The sequence below is a fragment of the Glandiceps talaboti genome, chromosome 12 (genome assembly GCF_964340395.1).
Source record: "Glandiceps talaboti chromosome 12, keGlaTala1.1, whole genome shotgun sequence".
Taxonomy (NCBI): Eukaryota; Metazoa; Hemichordata; class Enteropneusta; family Spengelidae; genus Glandiceps; species Glandiceps talaboti.
This window is the reverse complement of record NC_135560.1, coordinates 21,609,175-21,633,131: the sequence shown is the minus strand read 5'-3', so window position 1 is coordinate 21,633,131 and position 23,957 is coordinate 21,609,175. Positions and strand designations below refer to the sequence as shown.

The 23,957-nt window shown below is 37.5% G+C and overlaps 1 protein-coding gene across 1 annotated transcript in view; it reads left to right on the top strand.

Moving 5' to 3' along the window:
* The first annotated feature begins 10,686 nt into the window (after window positions 1–10,686).
* The window catches only part of LOC144443778 (putative histone-lysine N-methyltransferase PRDM6), a 14,672-nt gene continuing 1,401 nt past the window's right edge, over window positions 10,687–23,957 (top strand). The window contains exons 1-6 of the mRNA XM_078133325.1: window positions 10,687–10,765; window positions 13,917–14,181; window positions 16,086–16,363; window positions 16,788–16,933; window positions 22,721–22,827; window positions 23,246–23,679. Coding sequence (XP_077989451.1) covers window positions 13,932–14,181; window positions 16,086–16,363; window positions 16,788–16,933; window positions 22,721–22,827; window positions 23,246–23,679 — 1,215 coding nt within the window. The 5' untranslated portion in view covers window positions 10,687–10,765; window positions 13,917–13,931. The remainder of the gene's footprint in view (window positions 10,766–13,916; window positions 14,182–16,085; window positions 16,364–16,787; window positions 16,934–22,720; window positions 22,828–23,245; window positions 23,680–23,957) is intronic.

Below are 23,957 nucleotides of genomic sequence, written 5' to 3'. Positions count from 1 at the left end.
ATTATACAAAGGTTAGCTGCGTACGGGCGAGATCAATAGTTCAATGTGGGATAAAAAGAATATATGTTGGGGGGGGGGGTGTTTTTTTTTAGCTATTTTAGTTCTCATCCTGCGAAGTCGAGTGGATGTTTTGTACCCCTAAATACAAATATTTCTTTTAAAAATGTCAAATTGAGAAATTGAAGAAATTTTTTTTCTACAGTAAATGCATGGCACTAAAATATTTAATGTCAACAAAGGGACTATTCTTTACTTACTAAATACTGGCTTTAAATTTACTACATACTGGCTTGAGAGAGAGAGAGAGAGAGAGAGAGAGAGAGAGAGAGAGAGAGAGAGAGAGAGAGAGAGAGAGAGAGAGAGAGAGAGAGAGAGAGAGAGAGAGAGAGAGAGAGAGAGAGAGAGAGCGAGAGCGAGAGCGCACGCGCGAGAGAGATTATAAATTGAAATTGATATTTCATATGTTTGTTCTTGGGGTATTTTATTGGGTATTTTCAGTTAAAGTGATGCGTTATTTCTACTTTTGGTAAAAGGGGTGGGGTCCAAACTGATTATTTTGATTCTTCACTAAAACCGCTCATCGGTTTGTTTTTGGTTATTTAGTTTGTATGTTACAGGGACCAAGTCTATTGTTACGGGAAGGTGATATCTATAAATGTTCTGACTGTTTGTCAACTTTCTACAGGCTACATGTTGTGTTGGTAATTGCCTCCTTTTTTTCTATTCATCAAACTATCACAGAAGGGGTATTCTGACTGACAATTCATTTGTCGTTAAGTCGAGGCAATATTTACGTACCGTATTTTCTGAGGGTATGTTACCGGAAACTCACAATTATTCTTTTCGTCTTACCGGGCCCGCATCACGGTTGATAGTGAAAGTGATGGTACAGGTATAGTGTATAGTCCAACCAACCAAACGTCATGGTGACCACTAAATGCTAAAATAATCTGAAGGTGTCTTGACCCGTTTCCCAAGATTTCTGATTGGGTGAATCGAATAGCACTGATAACTGTGACATGAAATTTATGGATAGATAGTCTAGCTCCCAGACCTCAGGCTTTCTTCTGAAAAGTGCAATCGAGATCGAGGGCGAACGTCCATTCGGGTTATTGCCCTCACTAGTGACCTCGGGTCGCCTTCACAGTGTGTAGAATAGCCCTAGGGGTCTAGCAGCAAGATTAATGGATATGACTGACTTGCTTCGAATATTTTATTTTTTTCTATTTAAATATTGTTTACAGACCACTTAAATAGCACAAGTCAAGCATGACAAAGCATTATATGGTGTAAAACTAGTTTGTACTGATGCAAACGTCTGACCACGATATATACTTTTCTGTAGTGGTCGTGGTCTGTGTACTAACATTTCCTAAAGAGCATCAGAATCACCAACGTTTAAAGAAAACATCTGTTTTCACAACGTGGGATAATATGTCGATAAGATGCCCGTGTAATAAAGAAAAAATGGCACTTTAGGCTGGGGTCAGAATTTACGGCAGGGGGACCTGGGGAGAAATTATTCTGGTCAAAATAAAAATTGGCAGCCCCCCCCCCCTTCGCGCTTTCAAAATATTTCATGCCCCCCCCCCCCCGAAATGAACCCAAGAATTTTCGTACCACCCCCCTGGATACACATATTTTAGTGTGTAATTATACCCCCCCCCCTCCACTTCAGAGATGTACAGTATGGTACACTACATCAAACTAACAGGGGAAATCAACTTCAGCGCCCATACATAACAATGAAAGATTTCTTTACAAATATGTGGGCTTTGCGAAAAAGGTCTCACATTGGGTTGTACTTGGAGATACTTAGTCAGCAGGGTAACATCATTCCCCATGATAGCTAGTGGGGGGGTGTAGGAGTGAGTGTAAGCACGTTTTAAAAATAAGGACAATTAGGAGGCATTTTAGTGACATAAAATTTCAAACCATACACATTTATCAAAAGCCATACAGTATTTGCAAATTGTCTTCGATACCATGATTTTACTCGAGTCAATACATTATTATACAACTGTATGGCTGTAATACCTACACGTTAACTTATACAGAGATAATTTGGCAGACACACACATTCGCTTGGCTATTGACTGCCTCATAATTCAATGTATGGTATGTAAATGAAGTGTACAGAAGAGTATGATTTTGCAAACCACAAGGTAAACGACTGCTCCTTAGGATTGAATGTTCAAAAACGTCTCCACAGAGAATAGAGAGAGAGAGAGAAAGAGAGAGAGAGAGAGAGAGAGAGAGAGAGAGAGAGTGTGTGTGTGTGTGTGTGTGTGTGTGTGTGTGTGTGTGTGTGTGTCTATGTGTCTGTGTCTGTGTCTGCGTCTGTCTGTGAGTCAGACAGAGACAGAGACTAGATAGAGATATAGACAGACAGACAGACAAAGTCAGACAGACAGACAGACAGACAGACAGACAGACAGACAGACAGAGGAAGGAAAGCATACACAAATACATTCGCATGGCTGTCACCCAACTTATCGCTGAATACAGGTTTCAGAAGGTATTTTGGCGAAGCGACGACATTTGTTTTTATTTACTCGTTAAACGACCGCTCCTGAGGTTTAATTTGTTTCAAATCATTTGTAAAATATTTCGCACCCCCCCCTTTCAGACCTCGCACCCCCCCTTTCAGACCATCAAATTTTCCATAGCCAGTGTCATGCCCCCCCCCACCACCAAATTTCTCCCCCCTGCCGTAAATTCTGACCTCAGCCTTATTAGTGTCAGGTTCAGCATTTCTACAAATTTGTTGGATTTGTTCGAAACCGCGAGTTTATCCGAAGGTCGGGCAGGTGGGAGATTTGCAAATCGTTTGTTGCTGTCGTGGCTGGTCTTCTGTTCTCACATAGCATTAGTGGAGGAATTGTTATGTTATGGTTTATATGGACAGGAGTCTAGTTTCGGCAATAACAGACGAAAAAACAGTCTGGTAATGTACAGGCAACGCGACATGAATAATAAGCTTGCACAGTTCCTGTAATTCTCGTGTCTTTAGACAGTTCATGTGGATCGCAGGGATATAGAATTCCCTCCTGTCTAAAAAACTTTCTGATAAAGGATTAGAGTTGTTGATTCTCTTTTTAAGTATAGGCTTACGTATCTTGGTGGAATACATGTAAACGGCTACTACTGATCTTATTTTGAAATTTAATTTTGGCCAAGTTGGCTGGATTTAAGGTCAACCATATTGCACAACTGACACGAAGGCTAATGATTGCGATAAGTGGCTAAACACAATCACAGTCCCTCTATCTAGTGATAGAGGGACTGTGGTTCTACCCAATATATCTAACACCAAGCTCACTATGGCCCATGATCTACTGTAGTATATCCGATTTGAAGGACTGTGGTCGGGTAGATTTAAATTTAAACGTGGAAATCACACTCTAAAAATTGGAAATGACAAAATAATTATCGGATGACGTTGATGGACATTGCGACAAGATACTGAGATAAATACTTGAAGAAGGATATATACCCTGATTCGAATGGGGGGGGGGTTGCAACCGTCATTGGTTGCACCCCCCCCCCATGAAAACAAACATATTGGAAACATGTTGAACATGATTTCCTGTCAAATTATAAACTTTATTTGGTACCACATTTTGTTAATAAACATGAATATCTTCCATACACTCTTTGAATTGATGGTTGGTTATTCTATTTTTCAATTACACATTTCTACATTTAATAGCTTGATTTATATGATCACAAACTTGGTTAATTTTCATCATTTAGTTGAGTCATATGTTAGACATTCACAATCAGCTCGTTGGTTATAACATCAGAAGTCACAGTTTTGAGGGTTTTTTTCAACAAGCCACGTGGATGATTATTATTAACATGGTTAGATAAGTCTGAGATAGTGTTATGATAAGATGGCCATAGTAAATACTGATGCGCTATTAACGAATTATATTGTAGAACTACTCACTTAGATCGGAGTGCTTGTACGTTTTTTATCGACTGAAAACAATAGGGACAGCATTATATTGTTAGAGAGAACGCGTCGGTAAACTTATAAACGGTACTGTTGATTAATTAAAGAACGTCCGTTCCAGACCCTGCATGAAATGGGCTTATGTAATGGTCCGTTCTGCTAAATCGGGTCTATGTGTTTCATTTGCAGGGCCAAACGAGTGTAAGAATGCATATATAGTATCCCCGGGATATAACCGCGTCGCTAAATTACCCGCATGGCAGCATTCTTTGTTTGCCTAATATTTTGGTTTTTTCCTGAAATGTCAGTGTCCTGCTTTTCTTTGTGTTTGTGGCATATTTACTACATCTAACCGAGTTTACATGTATTTCAATAGTGTAGTCACGAGAGCAATATCCGGCCTTAAGAAAATGTCCACCTTTCACATTTTGAATAGCTCAGCTGTGTTATATTCCTAAGTTATATAGTCTCTTTGCACTACCTACACATGTACAAGAAAAGCTACATGCTACTGACATGACCCCTTGACCCCGATGACAGTATAAACATACGTCATATATCATGATTATTAGTCTGCAGGAAGAGCAATACATAAGCCAAGCTGGACTGGCTTATTACTACTACCGAGGTTTAAGTTACCCGTCATTACCGCCGGAATGTGTGTACTTTCTCTTTTCCTTTTCTTTTCTTGCGGTGGAATATTATTTCTTTAAATTATCCACGCCATACATGTCATTTGAATTTTTTTTTTTAATATTATGTTGTAATTATATGTTATCTAGGATTATAAATGATGCCATCACTTTGCCATATAACAATTATAACCATGTTTTATCAGTTCTTCAGCATATGCCTTTTTTAGCCATAAAGGTCATTGAAGAGACATTATAATCTCTATTATAATGCAACAAGAGTTGAACGAAAATTGACTTTTGATCACCACTTCAGAACGTTCAACATTTTATCAAGTTCAGTAGCAAAAGGTTATTGGGACTGACAAAGACAAATTTGAAAGACTTGACTGTACGTAAAGCTCCCTGTACTCTAAACTGTTAGTGTATTGTTATTATGTCTTGCACAGATCTAGAATTAAAAGAGTTCATTGAGAAAGATTATACACCCACGAAAAAACATAAGTGCGTTTGCTTGAGCCAAGGAAAGACTTTTAGTAGGTAAAATAATTAGATAATTAGGTAAAAATTAGATAATTAGGTAAAAATTAGATAATTAGGTAAAAATTAGATAACAACAACAATACAACTGATACAAAAACAACAGCGGTGCCTTTGATGTAGGTTCACTCAATGTTTTTATCAGTTTGTTTATATCTGTGGAAGTTATAATGTAACAGTAGCAGTTGTACTCATTGTTATAATGTGTAGTTTTCTATCAGTAAACAGAGTCATGGGATTCGGTGTTTCTGCTTTAATAAAGTTACTTGTACTAATTATATTGTATTTTTTGCATGAACCTTAATTTCGGTAGGAGGGCGCCTGAAGAGAAAATATTTAGGTCAAAACAAATTTCGCAGCCCCCCCCCCCCCTTTGCGCTCTCAAAACTATTCATGCCCCCCCCCGAAATGAACCCAATAATTTTCGTAGCCCCCCCCCCCGCCTACACAGATTTTTATAAGTGTAACTATACAGTATCCCCCCCAAAAACAACAACAAAACAACAACAACAACAACAACACGCACGCACTTTCCACGTTCCGGCGATGTACAATTCTCAATTCTATGCTACACTACTGAAAAATAACAGTCTTCAGCGTCCATACACAATAAGATACTAGTATTTTCTTCACAAAGCCGTGGGTTTTACAAGGAGCTGGACTATTAGTCTTACTTGGAGTTACTTATTAGCCAGCAGGGTTTTCCCTTTTAATCTTGAATTGGGGTAGAAACAGTATCCCCAATGATCGCTGGTGGGGAGGGTGTGGGAGGGGTGCATAGTTCATGATTTTCGGTAATTGAGCTATATCTTAAGAATCCAAGCTTCAAATTTCATATAATTTGCTACATATATCGACCATAATAATGCGCATATGTCCTATTAAGCTTGCACAAAATACATTTAATATATTTTATACATTTACATTTTTTACATTCTATGATTGTTTCTTTTGAAAATATCTATTTGTCATTTTTCACATATGGAAAATATTAAATCTACTTTTGTCTTTAAAATTTGTCAAAATATTTTTCTTGTTGTCGGTCCTCTTACAGTTTAACGTTCTATGTACACAACGGTATCGAAATACTACTTCCCGTCGCAGTGTCGAGGTCAGGTCAAAATTCAACCTCCCAGTTCCCGTTCACTGCATAGAAATACTACTAGGGCCATTCGCGTTCTTTGCATATTACTTACAGAGGAAATATCACAAATATAATGACCATCGAATAAAAATTAATGTCAAACAATTTTGTACAACGATAACTTTTAATTGACGCTTAATAGAGAGACAAAGTGATTAGTATGGTTATATACGCAACGTCGGTTTTCGAAGTTGAAAAGGAATTACTCTGTGGGTAGCGATTAGTGCTTTCGGTGTCCTGGTGACGGGTGATAAATAAACTCCAAAAAACACGATAAACGGGACCTAATGGAATGCACCTGCCAGTCTTCACACGTGAACTGTCATCTTGGTTATACGGCCTAAATGAACCAAGATTTCCCGCTTTGTGTAGCACCAAATACTTGCATATGCAACGACTGGTAACGTACACGGACACATTACATGTGGCGTTGTAAAATTTCATGTCTCGATCTTGCTGTGAAGACTTTCAGTCGTTATATACAGTAGGATACTATACTTTCATATTATAAGACACATGTTATACCAGATAGGAGATACTCTTCCGACGTCAGTTGTGTTACATCCAGTGCAGGTAAGAGGACTTGATTCTTACAGGAACAATACTGCAATTTCTTTCCAGACTACGGAACAGAATTTATTTTTATTTCATTTGACGTTACATACACATGTATATCAAAGCCAGATAGTATAAGTTTAGGAAGACGGAGTCAGGCTATGCAACTATATATTGATTCAGTTTTTTTAAATACATATGTGTATTGGCTTGATTTCATGCCAATCTGTCTTAAACTGTATACAATTCTAATATATAAAGTATTTACAACAAAGGCGTTGAAATGGTGAAACGTGTATTTGTGTGACTTATCAATTACAAAAAAAGCTCCACATCCTATTAACGGTAGCTAGGTTCAACATGTACGATGGGCTTTCATTTACTTTTGAATAAAGAACTCAGTGACTGAAAATGCGCACAAGCCAGTTATATGAACAAAGACCTCAAATAATCCTGTATCCTAGCGCCTGTATAATAGCAATACTCCCCGTGGCGTTCATTTAGAAGTTGCGTTCAATGACATCTATTCATTCAAGTGTTGTATGTGAGTCAGTCCCAAATCAAACTACTTTAACATCAACTAGTTTAAACTGTTGAATAGCAAAGAGTTAGCGATATAACTTTCGGCGGAGGACCAAATGTAGCACTCCACTTTCAACTTTGGATTTGACTATTGTGGTTTTTCGTTCGATCATAGACGTTGGAGAGAACGCTCTCTCCAATGTTTGCGGTTCTATGAATTCTATATTAGTAACATGCACAACGTATTCACTGAGCTAGTTGTATGCAAGTCAACGAGCTGCATTATGACTGATTTCTGTACACCACTTCTTACAATGCAAGTTCTTTTTCTTCTCTGTATTTATTTGTTCTAACTTTTGTTTGAACTATCTTTGAAATGTATTTTGGTTCCATTCCAAACACAACAAATTCAGTCCAAACTAAGGTGAAGAATAAAAAAGAACTTTTCTGGTCAGAACAGTCTGTCTAACATGGTGCGACAACGCGTTTTTTTAAATTATTTTTTTTATGTTTTTTTTTTGTCTTGTTGTTTGTTTTTTAATTCTCAACAAACCTGTCACTCAATCTACTATTTATGTCAGTTACTGTTCGTTTTATTTAGTACTTTAGAGCAAGTGTGTATGTGGGGCAAATGTCATTTGCTTGTTCATGATTGGCTCTGCAATTGTCTTCACTGAAGTACGGAGGTTTGTGTTTCTCCACGGATCTGCAGACTGCATGGGCTGGACAAACACGAAAAAAAAGGACCGACGCGAGGGTATTTAAGTGATGCGCATGCTCACCAGAAAACAATTCTTCTTTTTTTTGGCCTAATCGGATAGTTTTAAAATACGATCGTTTAAGACATTTTTGTAGAATTTAAAAAAAAATCAATGAGTCAATGTTTCTTTCAGTTCCTTCCCAAAACCGAGTCCCATCATGTGCCCGGATTATACAACGTAAAAAAATACTAGGTAGAGGGACTGTTTTTTTTTTTAAATGAAATCACAATTGTACACAATTTTTGAAACCAATTCTACCACGAATGAAAGACTTATTATATTTTTGTGTTTTTTTAAATCAAAAGTGATTTCATCTGAAGAGTTCTATTGTGGATATACAACAGTGGAAATGTGATATAACTTAATATTTAAAAGTTCAGTGCGTTTATACAACTTAGATATTCATCGATAGTACTCGGTGAGTTGCTATGATTGGATTTCTATATCGATCTGGTCTAAACTCGATGTGACGATGCTACCGTGTTAAATGCTACGACTATTAGTTAGTATTATAGCTTCGTGATTTCTTTGTCTACTCATGTGGTCATTTCGGATTTTCAATCGTTGCCTCCGACTCCGAAAATTTAACCCGCAGCCAACAGTATTGTGTTTTATTCTATTCAATTTACGTAACTCACGTGGGGAGGGGAGCGGAGGGACTGACCACGTAAAACAACGATAGTTTGATAGTCACTAGGAGGAATGTCTTAGGCGAATAAAGACAAAGTAGAGAGGTTTACATGCACGTATTTACGTGTGTTCTATACAAGTAGCGTCATAGTCACGTGATTCGAAGGCAATCCATGCGTTCTGTAGTAAACGTTGCCACGTCAAAAGGGCGATCTACACGTAACTGTAAAGACGTGTAAAATAAGTTTTTGTTAAATTTCGTAATTTTGTATGTTAAAGTTCGGAAATGTAACTGTAAACTAATTGTTGGTTTTTCCTTCACTTGCATGAAAAATGTCAAAAGTACAGAGAAGTTTGGAAAACAAAGTCTTCTGCCTGCCCTTCTAGACAGAAGATGCCAAAGTGCGAGTGCCTGGGCGCATGCACATTCCACTGTCTTTCAAGATTTAGTTCTGAACGCAACTCTGTACGCCTCATTACGTGTACGCCTGCACGATCATTCGCTCGCCGCGTGCGCGTACGCGTTCTAACGTGTACGTCTAAGCCTCTCTAATACTCAGTAATAGCAAAACATAACACTGCTGAATCTATGTTTATACATGTAACAAAAACTCACGTAGGTACATGTGCATTTCTTGTTCCATAGTCTTAAAACCAGAAACTTCCATAGACCATGTTACAAGAGTTCGTTCTCAGGACAACCATCATTGACTCGGCGAACATCATTTGAACATATCACAAAAAAATGTGACCTGAAATGAGAATGCTGCACATCTCGCCACACTTATCTTTCACCTTCAGTCTTCATTCAAACTTAGGACACACAAAACACTATTCTGACCCGCCCACAACAGCGGCTGCACGTGCCTGTTCCACAAAAGAAACACACTCGAAATTTATAGCCTGTCCAATGCCCGAGAAATGACTCAAAAGATTAAGCTGTGATCAGGTACCGGTAAGTGAATTGTACTGTGGTATAATAGTACCTTTTATAAATAAAGTGCAATGCCCTGTATCTTTCCGCATCTTGTGATATCCTAGTCAACTTGTTGTCTCCAAAGGTATGTTCAACTATGGAAGAAGTACTTATAGTAGTACTTCCATGAGTCAATCTTGCAATCATTCATATACTATATAGATTGTAGTTTGAAAAATTCGCCAAACTCGACCATCGACGGTGTTTTCATTGTCACCTGGGATTGTCACGTTGTCAATGCATGTTGGATGTGCCTCCAGGTTGGATGTAAAGCAGATTACTTCGTCTAAACGAAAAAAAATGCATTGCAGTCAAATAATGCTAACACAAGTTGTACATACTTTTGATCCATGTCTGAGTTTTAACTGTAGCATACAATGTCAAACCACTAGATGGTCTGAGATACAATTTCGGGTACACAAAGGATATCAATAAGTTACACCTAGCTAAGTTACATATTTTATGTATACGTTGTCCCGCTTACCATTATGCTTGAACACGAACCCAAGTTTATCTCGTAAAGGTTTCATTAACACAATATGTTGGTTTTAGAAAAGGAATTAACTCTCAGTAGCCCCCTCCCCCTCCGTAATGTGTTCATTTTCCACTAGTGGCACTTCAAATATTTATTAAAAGACCCAGACTCGTGTCTAGTCTCAGATATTGCACATCTATAATTCATTTCAAGATGGGATGTCATAGGAGTGGTCATTTACTCTCTATGGATAATATATGTAGATTTCGGTCGAGTCTTTTATTGGATGCGTCGTTTTACATTAACTAAGTTGCGGGTATGCTCATTCTGTAAGTTACTCACCGATAATGATGGAAATTAGAATAACAAGAAGACTACCGCTATCTCTCTACATAAGATCGCACGGCCCTTCTCTTGCAAGCATTGTGTATTTTTAGCTGTTTTTTGTCCAGTCAAGAAATTTTACAAAATCGGACCGCTCGGAGGTTTCAGTATCCTTCCTGCCATCGAGATCTCTAAGTAACTGCGAACCTCGTCCTCGACTATACAAGCCAGAGTCACTACTCAGTCAGGTACGTCATCCGTCCACACTTTAACTTAACGAAACGTATCGTCCCGGTCCATTTGTACGAGTGGTTCACATTCCAAATTATACTTATCTTTTTTATGGCCGAAACTTAGCAAAAAATAGTCATTTGTATCTTGTTTCACATCATTTTAACGTAACACACACGTATACATACATACACAGAAACACAGGGATACAGACACACCCATAAACTCAATTCTCCCACCAATACAAATTACTTTATCTAACGAAATAGGGCTACCACTAGTACAGCCCATATTGTACACGTCAGAGAAACAATGTTCCGCGTGCAGCGAACTCCACCAGAGGGTCATTACCGCAAATAATGGATAGTAAAGTCATGGACCACTGAAGAAATACAAACGCTTTTAATCGGTTGCTTTCTATACTTAAAACATACTGAACGAAGGGCTAATGTTATCTCACAGCTCAGATCATAATTCTTTCCTATAGGGGTCTGAGCTCAAAGTAATGAAATCAGATTCAAATCCTAAACAAACAACTTTTGAGCATTATCAAACAATGCAGGCCCTTTGATTTTTTTGTTGGGTAAATACAAATACACAACATTGTTGAAAGAACTGCCGAAACAAATATCAGTATTTTGGTTTGGAAAATAGAATGTTTCCCCGTCAAATGACTGATTAAGAAATTTGGGTCGCCTTTCTTGCCATATGTGATACATGTACGGTTTCTACTTTGAGGAAGCTGTGGGTTCGTTTTACTGTAAACTTTACAATGGCTAGATAGTCCAATGATATAAAGTTTGCAAAGAAACCGAAACTCCTGCCACTAGAACATCAGAGAACAATCGGAATGGTTAGTTTTACACATGAACGTGACGAAGATAATATTTTAAATCGTCTACCATATGCTATGAAGTTTGGACGGCTTCTAGTCTTAAGACATTATTGTTGGCCAACTCGTTAGCAAATCTGACATGCGCAATGGTGAGTGTGTAAGCAATGTGTGTTGAAACTGGACTTGAACTCATAGATCCCTTAAATGTTACTAAAACAAATAATGTGATGGGTTTTAAAACCGTGAAATGGCTAGTCGTTGGAAAGTACTTGAATAATTAGGAGTACATGCCGGTGCATTCGTGTCTTCACTGGATTAAAACTATTCACCATTACAAATAACCGTTGCACGTGTCTTCTTTGTTGGTGTGTAAAGGGAATTCTATTTGTGTATATACCGAATGATTTACAAAAGCCATGCCAATACTCAGTAGGATACAACCATGCCCGCTACTTGTTGGCACACACGAGCAAATTGGAAAAATGTAGATGTTTCAAATTTAGCGATAAATAAGTTGGTATTTTGGCTTAACATTGAGTGGTGTGCCAGGGTAGGCGTAAGGGAGCGAGAATTACTTTGTCGGGTCACTTTTCCTGTTTTGGTATGTAGATAAAATAGTCTTTTCCCGTCTAGTGTAAGGTTATTACATCATTCTCGTGTTTTAGTTGATGATAAGGGTAGTTTGTCCACACATTATAGTTATAACCGCCCACCAAAATACTAATTTTCCTAGTCAAGAGTTCTAACGCCATGTTATGTTTCGGACGAGCGTTCAGGAAAGATTCTGAATTCGGATACAACGATCGATCGAGGCTACCGATTACATGTTATCAAATTTCTAATAAGTATACCTATACTGATTGATTCGGTACACGTAATTGTGTCTACACCATTTAGATGTATTTAGGGGTTTCAAGTGAGAAGGTAACAATTGTCACGGTCTACCAACAGCAACAATACCCGCCGGTGTTTCCTAATTGAATAACCGTCAGTGTGGAAACTTGAATGTTTTGAAGACCCCGTGGATGTGTATTACCGAGACTCTTACATCCGTGACTATACACAGAAAACATGAATGTCTTACACAATATCTACAATTGATACTGTAATTCGTAACAAGCTTAAGAGATAAGACGAGTAAGTTGGGAACCAACGATGTGTAGCTCATATTCATTTAAACCTTCAACGGTCCCTCTGTGTTTTTCCCTTCCACAGGCCCGACAACCTGTTGGGTTTTCAATGCGGGCGTTGCTCACCCCATTCTGAACCTTTTACAATTCAGTTAATAACATCTCTATGTAGTCTGGATGGAGTCTACGGTTCTGGAATACATACATCACATTTACCACAGACAAGAAAAAAAATTAATTGTTAATAATCGTTATTCGTCCAAATACATTTGGAACATTTGTTGAATGTTCACCACAAAAGCAGCACTTCAGTGCCCTAGTGTTGAAGAAGCAGGAGGAACCCGGAGTGCGACAACCCGTGTCCACTGGTTCTGTAATACTCAAAATATGACTCAAAACGTTCCAAATTTTCCCAATTTTCATTATGCTTCGCGAGGTATAATTATATTATAGCAACAAGGTATATTATTTCCCAATATTTCTCTTCATTCAGTCAGCCGGCAAATACTCACCACCTAGGGGTTTTGCCATTACTCGTCTAGCGACTCGTAGTAGCAATGCCTCTTAAGTCATTCGTATTTCCCTTGGCTGAACTAAGAAAAATATCAAAGAATAACAGCACATTGTCTGTGCGTTTAGGTACGTACTTTATTGGGGTTACCAGTACGAAAAGGTTATTGAAAACAATAACGGTATCCGATAAGACGTTTTGGCACTTCCAACCTTGTCCATGCTTAGTTGATTTATCGTGTATACAACTACCAAAAATCCGTGTGTACTATATTACGAGTTAGCTATTAAACCTAACGTTTTTTTAAAAAAAAGAAGGGAAGAAGACGTTTCAGTCGCAGCCAGTACAGCTTTTAAGAACGGTTGGTCGCCCGAATCAACATGTAACACTCAGAGTTAAGGGCTTCGTATCGTAAAGCCAGCTTTGATTCAATGAAATAACTTAAATGAGATTTAAGCGAAGACTTTTCCATCAAAGTGTAATCACCAGATTGACAGAATAAACAGATGAATTAAACGCTAAAGTAATTATATGTTGATATATATGCATACATCGGCAATAAATGCTCTCTCTCTCTCCCTCTCTCTCTCTCTCTCTCTCTCTCTCTCTCTCTCTCTCTCTCTCTCTCTCTCTCTCTCTCTCTCTCTCTCTCTCTCTCTCTCATCTCACGTATATTGTATTATATTGAACAGGGAAAAGAAAACATCATGGCCTTTCAACGGGTAACTGAAAAATGCACAACAACCACAACTCATCCCTACCAATTTGCGGAGAACAGGAGGCCGCCATCGGTTGGCACCAACATGAAGGGAAAATACAGCATGAACAACAACGTTTACATTACTTCATTTTCGTATGACGATCTTTATTACTGCCTGTATGGATGCAACAAAATTATACCCGTCCGACTTCCACCGAAGAATACAATGGGCGACACCGCCGAATCCTGCGAATCTTGTAAGTTGAAAATGAACTTTCCTTCACAAAACATTCAAACGCAATTGTTCAAGTGGCATGTTTCTGTAAACATATTCTGGCTGTCTTGTTCGATAAATGACCATAGCGTATTGAATTTCACAAAATATATGCCTAAATGGAAATCATTGACACATTTGTTAAAGTGAACATTCTAGTATAATACCCTCAAAACAGCTGTTTGCCCATAACAATAAAAGTTGTTTTTCATGGTATTCAACTGCTGGCGGCGCGACGCGTGCAGCACCCGCAAAAGACAAAACCGAAAAGGCATTTTCAAACAATTATCTTGTACAAAGAGTAATTCATTTCTAGCTGCTTACCACGGACTGATTAACAAAGTATTACAACAATTTACCAAGAAGTTGGAAGGGTTTTAAATTTATTCGACAAGGTATACATTTTCTCACTGTAAATATTGATTGTAATTTGGCGATATGCAGACTTTCGGGTTAACTTGGATAGTTTGGTTTATTACTCTCTGTGGAGGGGGCTATGGTTTATCACAGAGTATCTCTCTAAAAACCTTTGAGGTAATACAGAGAATGTATACTAATGATTTTCATTGCTTTAATTAGCTGACTGATTTAATAGGTTATTTTATATTTACATATCAAACATGAAAAGCAAAACTTTTAAAATGGAGAAGTTAATCCCGCTATCAACTAGGCTAGTAAGTTTGAAGTTGTTTGGATAATCTGAGATTGAGGTTGATGGAATACAGCCTTCATATAGGTAAGGTCATGTGACCATTCATATTGTAAAAGTTTCATAGGCAGCTGGAAGTTTGGGGTGTTTTATAGAAATTAAAACAGCACCTTTTCATTGCCTCAAGATGCACTAAAACAGCTTGGCCATATCATTAGAAAAGAGAAAAGACAGACGAAAATAGAAAGTGGTGTACCCAGCGTCTGACGTTGCAAGGGATATAAAAAGAAATACAGCTTGAACTGATGTCCTCTAAAGACACATCTCCTCTGCATAACCAATTGTGTACTTGCTCGTAAAATACTAACAAACCCCCGGGGTTGCCATGGTAGTACAATAAAGCATATGCGTCGATCTGTATGCGTCATGTTTCTTGATGACCCTCCGATTTCAAACTGATGGATAACCGAACATTTGTATTGCAGTGACTGGTAAACCAAATTAAAAGTAAATTATGACAAAAGAATGTCAGGAGAAAATAACTAACACTGGTTTAAATAGGGTATAGTGTTTGTATTTCCTTTGCTTTGTTTATTACATGTCTTGATTTGAATATTAGAAGTAAACTGAACTTGATCTCTCTTGCTTATTTGATACTAAAGTTAATCGGTATTTATTCCCTACATTTTATTTGTATATTCCGATGTAAAAAAAAATACAAAGATTTAAGCTTGTGTTACCGTGGTGTCCTATTATTTTAATACTCACTTTCTAAACTCTGATGTACATGCCACAAACTCATTCACACGTTAGTCATTTAGTCACATATTCGTGTATTTACGTTTTAGGGTTCCAAATGTCCATCCATGTATTCATTCATTCACCAGTACTTTTTTTTCAAATATCATTACTGTTTTTCACCATTGTACCATTTAAAACAAATATTTTGTTATCGTTATGTCATTCTTTATTGGATTGTGGCTCTCAGCAAATACATTTTTTGTTACAAGTTTACTTTATATATTTATATATTTACATGTATATCGATATTTCCCACGATATACAGTGCCCTATAATACCTGCAGAATAGTCGAATGAGTTGCTAAAATTATTAGGTGATTATCACTTGGCATGTTTGCGATATGGGTATTTGTTCATATGCAAATAACCCAGTCAATTGACAAAACCTTGATTATTTTTAAATACCCATATTTTTGTTTGGCTGTGTCGAATTATAGGGTGCGATATATGCAAGGAAAGTCACCAAGGAGAGTGTCCTATGCACGGCCCACTTCACTCACTACGTAAATTGGTGAATGCAAATTCGGGAACTACTCGTGCGCCCAAACACTTCCCTGACGAGGTGGCCTTGTGTACCAGCAGCTTGCCAGGGGCTACATACGGGGTATGTGCCATACAGAGAATCCCAGCGGGTACATGGCTAGGACCTTTTGAAGGAGAGAGGGTTTCTATCGAAGATACAAAAATAATGGCAAATACTGATCACTTGTGGGAAGTAAGTAGACTTGAATAGAAATCTTTCTGATATAAACTTACATAAAAATAAGTTAAATTAAATCAACAGTTTTAAAGTTGGTGGAGTGTTGGTATAGTCCTTGCCAATTTTCAATCGTGCTAGATCTCAAGATCTTCCATCACATGTACACTCTCATCTTTTCCCCAACTTTTTCTTCTCTTCACCTTTCAATCGTTACTTTTGTCCCCATGTAATGGATTATGTACACGGGAATTTGGAGGAAAAAATTTCAGTTTTGAAAAATGGTTTTAAGCTTAAATTTCCCCGTTTTTAATGCAAAATAGAAAGCTGCGTTACGAATGAAAATGTGTATTTAAGACATTACTTATATAGGTTGGAAGTAAACATGAAATTCGAATATGAAGGCAAACCGTGAATACTTTCATCTTTATTGCTTGTATAGGTTTATAACGAAGCTGGAGACGTTGAATACTTCGTAAATGGTGCTGACGAGAAAAACGAGAACTGGATGCGTCACATTCGGTGCGCGAGAAGTCGACGAGAGCAGAATTTATGCGTGGTGCAATACAAGGGTGCTATTTACTACAGGTAGGTCTTATCTCTAAAAAAATGAAATTGTTTACAATTGGATTTGTCTTTTATATTTTACAATTTGTTTCAAGGACATACAAATAATGTTATTCAAGTCGAGTTTAATATATGGGTGGCAGGAAATTTCTCTAGATTCATATCATTCATGGAAATGAAAAGACGCGTGCGTATTTATATTTTCCTGATTTTTGTCTCATTTTCAATTCACCTCATTTACAATGAAAATTAATTAATTCTACTGTATATTTTGAATAGGACCCGTGCTTTTCCTTGTCTTGTAATTTTTCTTTTGGAACCGATGATTATATATACAGGGGTTTGATGGTTACTTTTGTTAAAGTTTAAGTACGCTACTATTATTCTGACTATTAGAATATTTTGAATCGTGTCTAGAAACTGGTAGATCCTACACCAGAAATTCGATATGGAAATAAAAATTAGATCATAATATGGTACCAAAAAAAACAAAAACAAAAAACATGCCATAGACTAGGCGTCTTTTTATACACCGAACCACGTGCAACATTCTATGTCATGTCATACTGCCTTGATTTAGGTTAGTTTCAGTATACTTGTCCGTGGTTTACTAAGTTACTCCCCAGACTGTGTGATTTAGTTCTTAATATTGAACAGACGACATGACGTCATGAATTCCAGGATCACCCATGATACTTTGCCGCGCCTCATTAATGAATTAATTACATTGATATTTTCGTCTGTCATCTTGATTTTTTCAACATTAAAAACGGGGATATCGCGATTCATCCTATATACTTTATTCACTTTCCTTCACCTAGTAAGATTTGGCCAGATTTTATTTCGTTGTTATAAAATGTGATTAAGACAAACTTCTGTTGATTGACCATAAATCTTGTGGACAAGGTTTGACGACAGCTTTCTGAGTGCGTAAAGAACATATCTCTTGTTTTACGAGCGAAACTCTAGACTCGGAAAACGAAGTGGTGTTTTTGATACACAAATATAAAAACACTCTCTTTAGTTAGAGCCGCAAAGATTGTAAATTGATTGAGGAAGAATAAACGAAAGTTCAGCCGTTAAAGGAGCTGAACAGGTTTCTGTCAGCGTGCTCAACAGTGATATAAAATCTCTAAACATGCATAGTAATGTACGGCTCATTCTCTTGTAAAACATTATGAATGTTGATAATAACAAACAGATACATTAATTCCGAACGTCTTACTGTGCCCTTTGATCGAAATTTCACCGACAGTGTTGTATAATTCAATTGACACTAGTTAATGGGTTTTGGGTGACTGAAATTTACCGACAGCTAAGTTTTATTTGAGTGATGTTCATGAGAAAGCCTTGGACATAAATCAAAATGGTTGCCATTAACCATGTTAATGAATAGGAAAATCTCATCCTTTGGTATCTTAAAGAGAAATCGACTCTACTCGTGTCTTGTAATACTAAAATCCGCTGCACAATTTTATTCGAAATTTAGAATTTTATTCTGAACAGGTGGTATTTCCTTAAAAATAAATGTATTATATGTACATGCGTGTTGTATGTCACTCACCGTTGACAAGTTTCAATGACAAAGCAAAGTCAACCTCGGCAACTACAATTAAAGATAGACGACGTGTGGAAATGTTATTTTCTTATGAGTTGAGTGACGAGGAATGTCTTAAAAAGCTATTCAACTCTTATATAGAGTTGAAATGTTATAGCGAAGACACAAACACACGATCATGGTGTCGTGTCTGTAGTCTGGTGTGATTCACGGGATTTTCAGAATGCCGTTTTATACGCTACATGTGCAGGGAGAGAAAAAGAGAGACGAGGAGTTTGTGTATAAACATAGTCTATTCTTTAGGTAGAGAGGAAGACAAACGTGGGCAGAATTTCAAAATTGATAGATGGAGTGGAATTGAAGATTCAAAGCCAACGGGCGTGTGGGGGAGAGAGTGCGCTGTAGTCAGAGCTGTAGTGGTACAGTGATATTAGGGGCAAACCTTTTAATTTCAGGGGAGGGGGGCTGTTAGGATTTTGACTCAAATCAAACTTTTTCGGCCACCACGTCATCATTTTTTTTACAAAGTTCATTGGATTTTCATAGTTTGATTTGATTGTAAATGTTTACTAGTGGCTAGTGTTTCTATAGTAGCCACCAAATGACAAGAATGTTTGAAATGTCACCGTAGGTGGCAACACAAGAGACAATTGTACCTGAGAATTCAAGTGACATTCGTTCACAGCTTGCGTCACAGCAAAACGTTTTCTCTTATACACGTATCTTATATCGTAGAAGAATTTTGTTGTCTTGATTTCGTCAGCAAACTGTCGTCCCCCCCCCCATTTGGGCTTGACAATTTTTCAAAATTCCTCCAGCCAAACCTCAGAAATTAAACGGTTAACCCTGAGATGTAATCTGATATGGAATACAGCATTTAAATGGTACGTTTCATATACTAGTATTCACAAATTCCCCGAGTATCTATCTTTATTTTGTCACTCATTCATTTTACAGCTGAGTCATGCACAACTCATCCGGTTCAGGGATGATCGTGAACCATAAAAATCAAATCAACCAATCCCGAAAAGTAAATTTTCACCTTCACGTATAGTAATACGTCGATCGCTGGTCAATCACTTAGTTATCATTTGTGTGATGGATCGTAAACGACAGTTGTTTAAAAGATCATAAATGTAACACTTTTAGTGACAGAGAAGCCTGATTGGGACTGAACGAATGGCGTATCTTACAGTCTTGTAGTGGAGATGTGAAAGCTCTAACAAACATACCCATGATGCACTTACGAATGAACTGATTCACAAGTACTTTTAATGTCACGATGACATAGATGATTTACTTTGAGCACGTGTACATTAAGACTAATGAAAAGCGTTGTAGAGGTCATTTTCAACCGGACTTGTCTATCAGCTCAATAATATACACGTAACCCTGCAAGAAACTGCTTTGTATTCACAACAAAGGACATTTGTGAATACCCAAAAATGAAGGCAGCTTCGCATCTGTCATACCATCACCTTTTGAAACAATACCAAAAATAGCCTTACAAAAGAAGAAAGCAAAACCAATGATTTTTTTTAAATCGGGATTGTCTTTAGAAAAGCGGTACACATGTAAAAATGTGTGGTTGTTAATTTACCGTTACATATGATGGAAATGTTACTATATGTCATGGTACGGTTCACCTGGACCAAGCAAGATGGTAAAAGACCGGGTTGCTCCTCAAACTACCAAAACTCTGAAAATCGAAATGAGCATAGAGTCGTTTATACTTTTCTGTCATCCGTATAGTTCTACATAACTCGCATTATTCCCAAACAACAAGAGGGCACTCACGAGATCCCCGGACGAGATCGCATACCTCCACCAACGCTGAACAGAACTTGGTGGTTGTCGGTTGCCGGTTAGCTCGTACGCCTCATCCCGGGCCTCTTACCTCTGCAGTCTGGGTTCGAACCCGCCAGGTGTCGGCTGGGTCTGATTTCAAATTTAACCAGGTCTGTATGTAAGCAGGGTGAGGCTCTGTTTGACCCTGTCGAACAACGCGGGTTTTCCCCGTGTACTCCGGTTTCTTCCTGCTTCTCCAACACTAAGGCACCAGGGTGCTGCTCTTGTGGCGACCATTCAACAAATTTAGGAATTTATTTGGACGAATAAAGATTATTTTATTAGTAATACTATTTAAGCACAAGAAGGACTATATCAGCTTTGAGGGTTGAAGCTCGCTCGATGTAGTCTGGACACCAACGTGGTTTCTAACTAAACCACGTCTGGTCAAAGTCTCACACAAAAAGTTGTTCATCCAATCAGTGAACCTCTGCTGCTACAGTGACGTAAACAGTGTAAGTAACATCCTGAGCTACAGATCTATACTTGTCTGTGCCTGAGCTGAGAAATATACCTATATTTGGACATTACATAACTGCCCCAATAAACACTAACTTTATGGGGGACAGTGGTATTGGTTAGAATTTTGTGATTGATTAATAAAGACATGACTATGTGGGTGGCTGTGGATTAATTTTAAATTGCATCTCATGCATTTTAGGACTTCTAGAGTAATGACTTTGACTAGACTGTGAGTGGAGGTGTTAATCGCAATGATACCGTTACGGTATAGGAATTAGACAAGGCTCGATGGCTCATGTTAATAATGACATGGCTAGCGAAGAGACTTGGCTATCTAGCTCGATATGACTGCCCCACAAGCAATATTATCAAATCAGACAGCCTAGTATCTAGGCTAAGGCTTGGATAAAATGAAATCTTCACAAAAGAAGCAAGGTGGGATCGAAGTTCCGCCAAAATCTGTTCAATTAATCCCACAAGATACAATGATTCATAACATCCGGATATATATATATATATATATATATATATATATATATATATATATATATATATATATATATATATATATATATATATATATATATATATATATATATATATATATATATATATATATATATATATATTATAGATATCACAACAGCAAACATACATTGGTGAAAACATAAACAAACTATCAAGACTTGTAATTTTATTTATTTAATTTATGTATATATATAATTCCTCTAGTGTATGCATTTAAAGAGACTGTAAGCTTTCAGCTTATTTATTGGGTTTAAACTCTTACTTAAAATGATGTTATTCAATGTGGGTGACAACAAACAAGAGTGAGAATACATGACGAATAGTTCCAGTCTACTACTCTCTTGTATACAGAGAGGTTTAAATCACAGTCCTGCAATGACCCATATCGTTTAATTGATGTATGGTTAGTACGGCGGCACGCATGGATGCATGCATACATGCTCTGTGTATGTGTATATGTGTATGTGTATGTATGTATGTATGTATGTATGTATGTATGTATGTATGTATGTATGTATGTATGTATGTATGTGTCTCTCTCTGTCTCTGTATGTCTCTGCCTCTGTCTTTGCCTTTGTCTCTCTCCGTCTGTCTCTCTATGTCTCTGTCTGTCTCTCTCTTTATCTCTCCTGCATTTACTAATGAAAATGTCAAAAATGAATAAACGTTTCTTGAAATGTTTATCCAACTACTTTAAATTTGTCTGTTTTTACCCCTGTGTGTGCGTGAACCGAATCAAATATACATCTTTTAAATCTTCTAGTCGATTTGTACGATAAAGGTGACCACGTTGCTGAATGAGTTAATGACCCGCCATGATATAAAACAACTTTGTAGAGTAATGAATCGAACTGCATTTCAATACCACTTTATTTTATTACAAATGAAAGATTTGTGAAAAGGAAATGAACAATTGCATGATTCAAATTGACGCGTGCACAGTTCCTTGTATCATTTGTCTTGTGGTCAATTTAAGTATGAGAAAGGATCCTATGCACAAATAGAGTATTATACCAGCCTATAATGGAAGAGTGCTGTCAGTGACTACTGATGCTTGGGCATATTTCAATTCCGTCAGTAGTAAAGCATGATTAACTGTTGTTATTGAACAAAAATAGTATGCACTAATTCCAGAACATGGCTCTTTAAATTCTATATCTCGATATCTGTATAAACACTGTATGTCCACATCTCTTAATAATTAATATATGTTCAAAAACGTGGTTCCAATATTGTCAGATATAAAGAACACTAATCCCAAAACCAATGGTTTAAAGGTCTTACATGTAATCCCACCGCTACTTCCGGTGGCCACATTGAAAAAATTAGTACATTTCGTACTCATTGACAAGAAAAAGTAAATGCAATTATTCGTATTCAACACATCATTTTCATTTCTTTTTAATCGTCAGAGTTTGTCGTGAAATCATTAAAGGAATGGAACTTCTCGTTTGGTACGACGACCGCTATGTTCAGTATATGGGAATTCCTATTTCATTGAAAATGGCTGACAAAGACAGTAAGTACTATCAAATATCTGTGTTTGCTACAATGTGATGTTGACCTTGGCCTCAACAATGTCGGGCACTTGCCCATCTAGTGTTTGGTCTCTCTTTCAGCTCAGCCAGATCCAAACACAGGTATTGATTAACGCAGTGCCAATTGTAAACAAAATCACGTTTGATGTAGTAGTTGGAAAATAACCAATGTTCAATGTGGTCACTGGAGGCAGCAGTGGAATGAAATCATTTTTAGAGAAAGGAAATTGAAGGAGGGGCACTTTTTTAGCAGACGGAGTCGGGGGAGGGTAATGTTTTACGAAACAGTCCGGGCCTGATTTCCCCCGGCCCCCTGTAATTACTGAAGGCTTCCTTAGTTATTTTATATTTTCTATAATACTTTATAATGTTGTAATTTGTCTTTTCCCCTACCAACAGCGGCTTTCCCGTCACCACCCTCCGACGACGAGAAGAACGCCAAGAGACGACACCTTGATTCGACACCGTCAATACTGAGCCATTACATAGACACAGAACGATCCCTTGGCCGTAGAGAACGAGCCGATTCCAACGATAATATTATCAACGTAAAGATTGAATCAAACAATTCTGAAGGCCATCGTTCACCATTTTCAGATACAAGTTTGTCTCCTAATAGTGCTAACCTACTAAGAACCAAGACTGTGATGGGAATCTGTCCTACATCGTCAACAAACATCAACGCTCCAAACAACCAACTCGATTGGAATATGTGGAGATGTGGCCAATGCTTTAAAACTTTTACTCAACGTATTATGTTACAGATGCATATTTGTCCTAAAAATCCGGACAAACCCTACCAATGTGGACACTGTTCACAATCATTTTCACAGGTTGGTTGAAACGTTATGTTACAAAATCATGTCATGAAACATTATGTTGGTAGTCAATATTGTGTTCCTCATACTAGTCATTTCATCTTAAACAAAAAAAAAAAATTAACCAACAACAACAAACAGCCAAAAAAACAAACAAACAAACAGACAGACAGTCAGACAGACAGACAGACAGACAGAGAAGCATACATGCACGCGCGCGCGCGCACACACACACTCATTACATACATACATACATACATACATACATATATCTTTCGTTAATGTAGCCTTAC